Source organism: Boleophthalmus pectinirostris, unplaced genomic scaffold (genome assembly GCF_026225935.1).
Source record: "Boleophthalmus pectinirostris isolate CB_2022bp ecotype Guang Dong unplaced genomic scaffold, ASM2622593v1 HiC_scaffold_9, whole genome shotgun sequence".
In the NCBI taxonomy this organism is placed as follows: Eukaryota; Metazoa; Chordata; class Actinopteri; order Gobiiformes; family Gobiidae; genus Boleophthalmus; species Boleophthalmus pectinirostris.
Window position 1 is genome coordinate 6729182 of NW_026571541.1, and position 12314 is coordinate 6741495.

At 37.6% G+C, this 12314-nt stretch overlaps 1 protein-coding gene across 1 annotated transcript in view; it reads left to right on the forward strand.

The window, feature by feature from the left end:
* The window catches only part of smtnl (smoothelin, like), a 55737-nt gene that overhangs the window by 38763 nt on the left and 4660 nt on the right, over positions 1-12314 (forward strand). Inside the window, 7 exon segments of the mRNA XM_020925004.2 lie at positions 4359-4440; positions 5585-5824; positions 6597-6659; positions 7623-7683; positions 7807-7947; positions 8668-8791; positions 12143-12294. Of these exon segments, the coding sequence (XP_020780663.2) occupies positions 4359-4440; positions 5585-5824; positions 6597-6659; positions 7623-7683; positions 7807-7947; positions 8668-8791; positions 12143-12294 (863 nt within the window).

Here is a 12314-nt window from a genome sequence, read left to right on the forward strand (position 1 = left end):
AAACTTTAAGTATCACAGCCATGATTTCGTCTCGAATCAATTTTAAATATATCGTATTGAATCGTGAGCTCATTGTATGAAGATATGTATCGTATCGTAGCCTACATATTGAGGTATGTATTGTATTGAGGCATGTATCGTATCGTGGCCTACGTATCGAGGTTTGTATCGTATCATGGTCTACATATCGAGGTATGTAATTATGGCCTCCCTATCGAGGTATGTATCGTATTGTTGCCTATGTATCGAGGTTTGTATCATATCGTGGCCTACATATCGAGGTTTGTATCGTGGCCTAAGTATCGAGGTATGTATTGTATTGTGGCTTACGTATCCAGATATGTATCGTATCGTGGTCTACATATCGAGGTATGTATCATATCGTGGCCTTCGTATTGAGGTATGTATCGTATCTTCTTAATGATACCCAGCCCTAATTTCAATGGAAACAAGCAGGTGGCGGACCTTCGAGTACAAATTCTACGCAGTGCAGCTGTAAATAAAAAGTACCAAAGTATCAAAGTACTACACCACCTTGCTTGCACATACTTATTTACTGAAGCAATATAGAAGAAATTGGAAAAGTGTCAATTAAAAACCCATAACCATGAGCAGATCTGGGTCAGCGGGAGCTCTCTGCGTGATTTGAGTTAATGGGGGAACGCTGAGTACCCCAATAAAATGTGAGCTAATATATTACTTGTGACATCAGGATTAGTGTGGATTTGGAGCTTGTAAGCAGTACCAGTTTTTACCAGCTTTCCTCATATGACCCCTTTAAAGTGATACATTCTGGATATGCCTAAAATCAACCCAAATAAACCACGTCATGCTCACTCTGATGATTATAGAGGTTTGTTTTTCTTGATTAAGTGCTTTTCCATTTGCCTCCATGATCAGACCAGATGCAGTTGTGCAGCGTCCAAATATTATGACGTTATGTAAACAATGTGCCTGGTCTCATACATCACCAGTGAAATAATCCATCTTCTCCTCCTCACGGAGCCAAGTCTCAAGTCCAACCAGCTGCACAGAGGTGGAAATATCGATCAAATACTTTTACATAAGCCTCTAAACAAAGTACTTTCAAGGTTCAGTGGCATATAAGGTTGTAGTTGTAGAAGGATAGAAGTTATGGGAGAATTACTAAGTATAAGTGACACAGTAGTACAGGGTTGGTACACACATACAGTATGTCATAAGAAAATATTTCATTCAGCACTTAATCACTCTGCTTTATGTTATTTTGAGGTTTTATAATGTTTCCTCATCACAAACAGACCTGGAGTTGTGTTTTGTTTCATTCACACGTATTTTAAGCACAAAGCTCCGATTTCTTTTCTCAAATTGGAAATACTCTGTTCCACCTTTTGATGTCATGTGGTAATACAGGAAGTGCTCCAATGTGTTTTTAAACTCCATACACTTTCACTAGAATTATTTGGATCATTTCAGCCCTGGATTGTTGTTTGGTCTCTACTGAACAAAAGGTAAAAGGAACTGTTAACTTGAACTGAGCATTTTGAGCTTTGGAGATGTAGTCAGACAAATAATAAAGGATTACTCATGTCTGAATGAAACAAAACACCAGGTCTGTTTTTGAGAAAGTGAATTCTAACATGAATTCTAACATAGCTTAAAGCTCACAATAATCACTTTTGTCTAATACACGACCTTATAGGGAAAAAAATATAGTAAAAATGGACATAACATACCTAACATCATAAGTTGTATTTATTTATTTTTAGTTCCAAACACAATCCCACCAAATTCAGTAGAAACATTATATTCAAATGCTACTGTTTACTTTTAGTGTGGTTGTATAATTGAAGTAAATGTACCATAAGACCCACAGATAAATTACAATTGTGGCCGTGCTGGCTTGTCAAAGCCTGATCTCATCAGATCTCCGAAGCCTAGTCGGGACTTGAATGGGAGACCTCTGAGAAAATCAGGGGCCACAGGGCGGCACCAGTTGCAAAAACTGTTGATGTGTCCTTAGGCAAGACACTTCACCCACATTACCTCGTATGAAAGTGGTGTGTGTGAATGATGGTGGTGGTTGTAGGGGCTGGTGGCGCAAATTTGCAGCCTTGCTTCTAGTAGTGTGGAGTGAGTGAATAATGATCTGTAAAGCGTCTTTGTGAAATATGTCTGTGAAAAGCGTTATATACAGAAAAACAGTGCTCCACTGTGTTTTTAAACACCATACACTTTCACTAGAATCATCTCTACTGAACGAAAGGTAAAAAGTAGCTGTTAACTTGAAAACTACCGCTTCATGACATCACAAGGTGGAATAGAGCATTTTGAGCTTTGGAGATTTAGACAGACTAATAATAAAGGGTTACTTAAACAAGTGTGAATGAAACAAAACACAACTTCAGGTCTGTTTTTGAGAAGGTAACAATATTCTAACATGGCTTATAACTCACAAAGATCAATTTTGCCTAATGCACGACCTTATAGGAAAAAATATATATAGTAAAAATGGACATGACATCTTTACATCACAAATATATATATATTTTTTTTTAAATAATACAATCCCACCAAAATGATTAGAGAAAATTATGATTTATGTGAATTCAAAGAGATATGACAGATGTTCTTGACGAAATGTAGTTATGAATCATTATACAGACAGAGAACCATTGATATCAAGACATGAGATTAAGATCTTGATCCAGTTTCTATTTGGAAATCGCGCTGATGACTTATTGAAAAAATGGACATTCGCCAAGATCTCCTCACACTTTAAGTCACGTCACTAAAGCTCTTCCCAGAAACCTGCAAATCCAACGTTACGCAAACTGACAGTGATCTCACCATGTTTTGGCTGAAGATGTAAAAATGTACTGAACTTGGAGACAGGTTCAAAACACTGACTCAGGACACATCTGGGATTTCTTCCACGATAAAATAGAAAAACGTGGAGCTGGATCCAAATAAAACATTGTATTTTACGGTCCAGACACAATACAAAGTTATATTCATTATCAACGCTTGGTAACAATTATGAGGAAAAACAGAGCTCGGCCTGGTGGTAATCAAAAATATTAATACTTTTGGTTAATGGGGTGGAAATACCATGGAAATATGAAGATAAACTACTTTGGAACATCCTTCATGGAAATAGCGTTTTATACTGTGGAACATTATCTCCAAAAGCACAGCATTTCCATGGAGACAAGCCTAGATAAGGTCCTATTCCAGGTCAGGCCAGTCCGTTCTGTGGAGATGGAGTCAGGGTGTGTGTTTCTGGATACTTTTCTGTATACTGACTTTATAAATTACAAAATTTACATTACAGGGACATTACATTGACAATATTCATTTTCTGGAGACAAATCCTGTTTCGACTCATATCTGAACTGTAAATCACACTGTTGATCTAATAATCTGTTTCATGCCCAAATGGAAGGCAGGTCCCCGTGATCTTATATTGTGGGACAGATTTTAGTCCCCATAATGTGAAAAATACCCCCCACACACAGTTGAAGACCTTTTTCACAACGGCCAGAACTTTCGGTTAATGCTTTTCTATGGCAAAATGTCTGTGGAAATGTCCACCAGCTTCATAAATCTGCCCCATCACCAAATCTTCAACTAACAAGGTCCACAAAAGACATATTCTGTCTTAAGACAAATGAAAGCTTAAATACTAACAACAACTAGCATCTGTGAACTGCTACTGAGCAAAACTAACATTATGGTCATGAATAAAACTTATAACTTATAACTTAATAACTTGTTAATGCAGACTGATTCTAGAATAAAAATTAAAAATGGGTTTCATGATGTAGATATTAGCATAGACAGATAAATTTGTGCAGTTAGAATGCTAGACATGCTAAACAGAACATCTGTAGCATTCGAACTGCACAAAGCTCTCTATCTATGCTAATATCTGAGTCATGATTTATTTTTATTTTTTTTATTGTAGAATCCGTCTGAGCTAACAAGTTACTTATGTTTTTTTCATGACCATAATGTTAGTTTTGGTCAGGAGTAGTTCACCTTTCATCTTTCTTTCCTTGATAGTTGTGGATAAAGTCTTCATGGACAGATGTGTTTGTTCTTTGTGAACCTTGTTGGATGAAGATTTGGTGATGAGGCAGATTTATGAAGCTGGTGGAAAAGACACAAGACACTTTCCAGAGACATTTTGCAATAGAAAACCTACCACACCACCGCAAATCTACAGCGGGGCATTTCCAGCCGTGGTGAAAAACGTCTATAGCATAGTCTGTGGTCAAAGCATTCAAAAGATGGCTGTTCTAAAAATATAAGATGTTTATTTGCAGCATATTCACCACCCAAGATTTTAAACTTTTATTTTTTTGTGTGTGTTGCAGAGTATTGAGCGAGAAGAGCCCATTGAAGTGGACCCAGCCCCGACCAGCGGCACCCTGGAGAATGGACACGCTCACACAACAGGTAACAGCTTTTGTCAATATTTGTAGTGTACTGTTATTTCTATTACAATTTGGTTTGGCTGTTTTGTTGTGTAATATTGTTAAAAGTTCTGGTGGAGGGTTTATCAAATGCTTTTCTACATGGAGATGCTATTGCTTTGTTTGGAGTGTTTCACAGTATGGTATTAAATCTTCCTTAAATCTTCATGGAGAACACACCAGACCCATGTTAAGTCAGATCTGTGGAGCGTCAACCCCGCTCACAGTTAGAATGTTTGTTTTTAGAGGTATTTTTAAGCTATAAAACCACATGTAAATGACTAAATGTAAAGTAGAGGCTGTTTAATGTCATACTATGGAACATTTCAGACAGAGCAATGATATATCCATAGAAACAAGCAGGTGAAGGACCCTCAACCAAAAAGTTACATAGTGCACCTTTAAATGTCCCACATATTGACAATAGGGATGTAACAATATCCAAATCTCTCGGTACAATATTTTTCCAATATGCATCTCACCGTACGATTTTTATTGCAATATTTTGTAAAGACTAATATAATTGTCATTATTGCTTTTAAAATACCTTGACAAGATTTGGTATGAATTATTACTGTCATAATCAAAGAATTCAAGTAAAAGCATATTTCTTCATGTTCACTGTAAAACATTTGCATTTAATCAAAGAAACTTGTAATTCGATATATTGTAACAGCCCACGATATTATTGTGAGACTTTTTACGATACTGTATCACGATATTTCGGTCATTGTCACATCCCTAATTGACAATAAATGTTGTTTTATGTTCATATTTTAGTTTTAGTTATGAAGCCTAGATTGCTGTCAGTCCAAGAGTACACAGATGCCAACTGACTGTCTCCCAGATGGTATTGCTTTGTCTGGAATGTTCCACAGTGGTATTAGACATGTCTATCTGCATGAAGACAAGCACGTCAGATCTGTGGAACTGCATCAGTAATTTCAGGAATAAAAACATTTGTAATCAGATAAATGTAATATCAATAAGTTTAGTGCTGACTGTGAAATATTTTAGGCAAAGCACAACATTTTCATGGACATCAAAAGACATCAGCTGCCTACAACACCTCTACTGGTATTTGGAAGATTTGAAAGTGTTATCATGTCTCTCCATTCTTCTTCCAGATCACTCAGTGGCAGTGAACGGAAAGCTGTCTCCTTCTTCTGACCTGCCCCCGCACACAGCGCCCCCTGCAGTCCGGGTGCCCCACATGCCGATCACAGCCACCACGAAGACAGCAGAGATGAGAGCTCAGGGATCTCCCATCAGCCCCAGCGGCGCTCGGTCTCCTGCGTCAGACAGCCCCCCTCTGAGCCAGTCCCCGAACAGCAACCACCAGTCACCTGCAAGAGTTGAGTCTCCAGGTAACACAATCCATAATATTCAATGTAAGGTGCATTGTGTAACTTTTCTGGTGGAGGGTCTGTTAAATGCTTTTCTTCATGAAGATGTTATTGCTTTGTCTGGAATGTTTCACAGTATGATATTAAACCTTTCTATCTTCATGGAGACCAAACCAGACTAAGTTACAGGTCAGATCTGTGGAGAGGCGACCCCACTCACAGTTAGAATGTTGTTTTTCTAAGTGTTTTTGAGCTATAAATCCACTTGTAATTGAACAAATGTAAGGTAGAGCTGTTTAATGTCATACTGTGGAACATTCCAGGCAGAGCAATGACATCTCCATAGAAACAAGCAGGTGACAAGACCTCCAACCAAAAAGGTACTGTTACTACAATACAATTTGAAGTGAAAGTACACACCAAAATCATTACAAGTATGAATTCAGTGAAATATATTTTACAAATTGTTCTCTACATTTCTGAAATACTTGACTCTCCATGGAGATCTTATTGCTTTTGCCTAAAATGTTCCACAGTATGGCATTTTACTCATCTATTTTGCATTTATTCAAGAACAGGTGCCTCAGAAAACATGCATTCTTATTGTAAGTGGAGTGGGCTCACTTGTCCACTGATCTGACCAGTAACTTGAGCTGCTTGTTACCATGGAACTAGTTAAGTTTTATGCCATATTGTGGAACCCTCCAAGAAAAGTAAAAACTTCTCCATGGAGACGAGCAGGCGGTGGGATGTTCTATCAGAGAAGTATTGTAATGTTCTCTATTTTCTGTAGCCCCCACAGTGAAAACATGGACCCCAGCTCCAGTCCGGACTCTGGGATCTCCTCGGCTTCAGGGTGAGTTCACATTTTCAAATACAGTATATGTTCATTCATTTGGACCAGATTAAGTAGGCAGTATTTACCCTAACATATGTATGGTGCGTATGTTTTTATTTTTATTAACCAAGATGCAATCAAGGTTTAATTTTAATCAAAACAGACAAAGATGTTTTTTTTTGTCATATGGGAAAAAATTACCTTACAGACAATGAACAGAATAGTTTAGAGATGCACTGCGTAACATTTCTAGTGGAGGGTCTGCCATGTGCTTGTTCTCCATGTAAACGTTATTGTTTTGTCTAGAATATTCCACAGTATAGATTAAACTACTCAAATCTGTGGAGAGTTGCCCCTATTCACAGAAGGAATTATTGTATTTTTGAGCAATAGAAACGCATGTAATTAATAAATGCTAGATGGAAATGGTTAAAGTCATACCATGGAACATTCCAAGCAAAGCAATAATATCTCTATGGAGACAAGAAGGTAGCAGGTCTTCCACCAGAATCGTAGCACCTTCAAAAGAAATCTCCTTATGTTTTGTCCCTGTGCAGTGGTTATAGCCTCTTTACAGTTAAAGGTGCACTGTGTAACTTTTTGGTTGGGGGTCCGTCACCTGCTTGTTTCTATGGAGCTGTCATTGCTCTGCCTGGAATGTTCCACAGTATGACATTAAACAGCTCTACTTTATTAAAAACATTTATTAAATTACAGGTGGTTTTATAACTCAAAAACACGTAGAAAAACAGATATTCTGACTGTGAGCGGGGTCGTCTTTCCACAGATCTGACCTGTAACTTGGCCTGGTCTAGTCTCCATGATGATAGAAAGGTTTAACAATTCGAGACTAAACAGTAACATCTCCATTTAGAAAAGTATTTCACAGAACCTCTACCAGAAAAGTTACACAGTGCACTTTTAAATATTTTTTGTTGTTTAGTCCTAATTCAAATTAATAATCAGGTTTGTGCTTTACAGAAAAGACCAATTCCGCTCCTCCAAAGTGTGTCACATACTCTGGACTTCCACAACAGGACAGGTAACCAAGAGTCATTATCCAAGAGTCATTATCTCAAAGGACATACATATAGATACTTAAAGATATAAGGTGCAATATGCATATGTACACTATGTTTAAAATGCATTTGTCCCCTCCTCACAGAGACAGCGATGCAGTGAATGAGCGGGCAGTAGGAGAGAGGAGGAGGGAGCTGGTCCGGTCTCAGACTCTGCCCAGAAACATCGGCGCCCAGGCTCGGCGCTCCATCTTTGAGAAACTGGAGTCAGAGGCGAATAACAACAGGTACATGACAACAGCTTGGGCTCACATTATAGATTTTGTCATATTTTCAAATGGAAGACAGGGGGTGACATAACTCTCTATAACTATGAGAGATCACTGTTTTAAAAGGTTCCATGTTGTGCTAAATGGACCCTTGAGAGCTTTTAGCCATGTTATAATGTACCTCATGTTTGAGTAATCCTTTAGTATGAATCTGTCTACATTTCCAAAGCTCAGAATGCTCTGTCCCAACTTGTGATGTCATGATGTAGTAGTTTTCAAGTTAACAGTTACGTTTTACTTTTGGTTCAGTACAGATTGGCAATTCACAAACACAGTGGAGCACAGTTTTCAGTTTGAGAAAAGAAGTCAGCCTAAATAAGAAGGGTTTTGTGCTAAGCATGTGAGAATGAAACAAAACACAATTCCAGGTATGTTTTAGACGAGGAAACAACATTATAACCTAGATCAGAAAATAACGTAAAATTGGCTATTTAAAATAACTATCAAAACATAAGATATATACATTTTAAACAGCAAACTCCACCATAGAATTATGAAATGTCCTCTAGCTCAGTTTTAAACTATAGTGTGAACTATGTTGTGATGGTATGTGAATGCAACTTATTTTGGACACATGTATCTCCAAAATGTTTTGCATGGACTGGATATCTGATTCTAATTCTTCAGATCTGCTACATGACATCTAACGAGTATTAAACTGTCCTTCCTCTGTTGCAGGGGTCCTAAAGCCATGGATTCAAAGCCCAAACTGAAGCGTTCTCAGAGTTTTGGAGTGTCCAGTGCCAGCAGCATTAAACAGATCCTGCTCGAATGGTGCCGCTCCAAGACCATCGGATACCAGGTACTGAACCGATATGTGAATAAGTATGTATGTATATGTGGCCAAACCTGCTTGTTAAAGCCTAGTACTTTGACTGGAGACCACAGTGTAGCACCTGTGGTAAAAACTGCCATTGTGTCCTTAGGCAAGACACTTTACCCACATTGCCTAGTATGAAAGTGGTATAAGTGTGTGAGTGTTGGTGGTGGTTGGAGAGGCTGATTGCGCAGATTGGCAGCCTTGCATGTCCCAGGCAGCTGTGGCTACAATAGTATCTTACCATCACTGAGTTTGAAGTGAATGAATACTGCACTAAAAGCTCTTTGGGAGTCTTAAGAGGCGCATTATAAATCCAGTGGATGATTAATTAATTAAAAATCATTAGATCGAGCTTTTCAAAAAATGCTATGTATGACAAACTTGTACTACCAGAACATACATATCCTTCTGTAGTTACGGTGAATAGTTTACTTAAAAAGACAGTATAAATAAAAAGCTTTGAGCTATACAGTGGTGTTGACATAGTAATAGTAGTTATGGTAGTAGTAGTAGTGTTAGTAGGTGTTGTAGTACTGGAAGATGTTGTAATTGCTGACACTAAAAGTAACATCAACAGTTGTAACAATAATACTGGAAGTAGATGTAGTAGTAGCAGTAGTAGTAGTAGTAGTTGTAGTAATAAGTGCAGTTTTAGGCCATGGATGGTATGGTAATTGTAGGCAGTTTGTAACATGGTAAGAGTAAGTTCTATTGCTTTAGTTGTAGTAGTAGTAGTAGTAGTAAGTAGTAGTACCAGTAGTAGCGTAGCATGAATCTCAAGAACTAAAACTACTTTTGGTTCAATCACAACATTTTGAATATAGCTTTTTAATGAACACAAATCTGTCTTATTTTATTGCTTTAATTTTCTCCAGTTAAGTTACAATTACTGTCCCATTGTAAACCTAGTCTGTCTGCCACCCATGACTCCAGCTTCTTCTGTAATACTCGTGCCATATTGAATTGTATTTTACACTTCACTTTGGCAGTAAAATGGACTGTTTTTTACTGAAGGAGGAGCTGCACTTCTTTAACCTCCAGTGGGCGCTCTGCCAGCTGTTGCATGTGGTTTTGGTTAGAGACTAGAGACCAGACTTTTATTAAGTACAAGCTCACCACACACACTCAAATATATTCAGATGGAGAAGAAGATGTCCATTTGATTTGAAGCAGAAATAGCCTGAAATGACATTATTTTAAAAGAATTCTCTAGACACAAAGAAAGCCCCAAAAGTAGGACAAACCACCAATGTTTTGTCTGTAATGGTTATGAGAGAGACAGGCATAAAGACTTAGTGAAAACCACATTAAAAGTGTCTATGTGGCTTTTCTATTGAAGGCTCTGCCACCTGCTGGTCACCGTGGAGCTGTTTCTGTTTTGGAGACAAGCAGGTGATGCCACTATATAGGTCAAGTTACAGGTTAGATCTGTGGAGAGACAACCCCACTCATAGTAAGAATATGTGTTTTTCAAGGCAGCTTTAGCAGTAAAAGCATCCAAAATAAAGTAATGCAAGGTAGATAAGTTACATGTCATACTGTGGGACATTCCAGGCAAAGCAGTAACATCGCTACGGCAACAGTGATCCCCCCACCAGAAAAGTTACATACATTCGCAACCAAAGTCAATAGACATTATTTGTAAATCACAAAATAAAGGTGGATTTGAGCCTTATTGAACATTACTGAGGATAGTTTATTGTTGACTGAGTGATTGTCACTCAATGAACAAATAGTATTACTGAAGTTTGTGCTTCTGTTTTATACAGTCTCTTGGCCAGGTCGTCATTGTAAATGAGAAGGTATTCTCAGCTGACCTGGTAAAATATTGAATAAATAAATTAAAAAGTTTTAAACAATGAAAAACAGTCATTGAACCAGCAATAAAAGGTATCCATAAGTCACCTATTTAGACATTAAATCTGGTCCTGTATATTGCAGACCTACACACAGATCGTGACAAGGCGAACCAAAAAAAAATTCTTGCAACCCACCTGAGGGTCACGCTCCAGTCTTTGGGAAACACTGTTTTAAAGTGTAATTTTAAACAGGTATAGTTTTGTGTTGAATTTCGTGTCCTTTACAAAGTGTCCTTTGTAAATCATCTATTGTCATCAACCCAAGCCTATGCAACCATAAAAACATGAATTCAATAACAAAAGCACATGTCAATACAGTAAATATTGACATGTTAGAATAGCTGGTCTCACTACAGTCTGAAGTAAAGCTTTTATATTACGTAAAATAGTTTCTTCTTAAATGAAAAATAAGACCAACATTGCACTCATTATGCGGGTGAAAAACACCAGATCCAATTCTAATAAAGACCAACCAACTACCATATCTAGAATCTAAGAGCCACTGTGGATTAAACCTGCACTTCCCCATGATCCAGCCAACGTCTTCCTCCACTCTACTGATTGTTTATGCATTGTCGCCAGCACCAGAAACCAAAGTATTGTTTGCGCATACTCCAAATTGGATGTTCATTTCATGTTGTTGTTTTGTTTTTCTCCCTCCGTTTAACATTGCACTGAGTATACAAAAAAATAGGCTACTGAAATTTAACACCTTTGTGAAAAAAATAAGACTTGGACAACATAATTTAAGACTTTTTAAGTGCTTAATTTAGGAACATGAAATTTAAGACATTTTTAAGACTTTTAAGACCCCGCAGCTACCCTGATAATCTAAAAACTATAAAAACTTTCTCTTTGTAGGAGCAGTCCGTTAATATCCCCTCCTCTTCTGTAATATATTTAAGGGAGGAGATGGGGTGATATTTATTCCTTAAAAATACTGACCCCTAGTGGCCTGAATCATGAATATGAAATGAAACACTTCTTGTAATGTTATAATGTTATATTTATTTCTAATGTAATTTACTTGCCAGATGATAACATATGATTGATGGACTATGAACTAATATCTTATGTTATATGATGTACAGTGTATATTATGTTATATATTGTGTTGTGTGAACATCTCCTATGGCTCATTTTTTCATATGGGAGTGGCACACAGAGAGAACCATGACCTGATGAAGATAAATAATAAATAATAATGCATCAGTTTTATACAGCGCTTTTCTGGACACTCAAAGACTCTTAAAGATCCATTTATTAAAAGCAGTTTGGGAGTAAGTGTGCAGGCTTTGGCACCAGTGATATATGCCTGTACCATTTTTGTGCTAAAATGACAAGTTCAGGTATGTTTGTAATAAGGAAACAACATTATAATAGAGATCAGAAAGTAGCGTCATAAGAGTGCTTTAACTTTACGTTCTTTCTCGCTAAAAACATAACTACATTTTGTTTTATTCTGTTTCTGTAGAACATTGACATCCAGAACTTCTCGTCCAGCTGGAGTGATGGGATGGCCTTCTGCGCTCTGGTCCACTCCTTCTTCCCCACAGAGTTTGACTACACAGCCCTGTCTCCTGCCAACAGAAAATACAACTTTGAACTGGCCTTTGGGACTGCAGAGTGAGTCAAGAATGAGCACT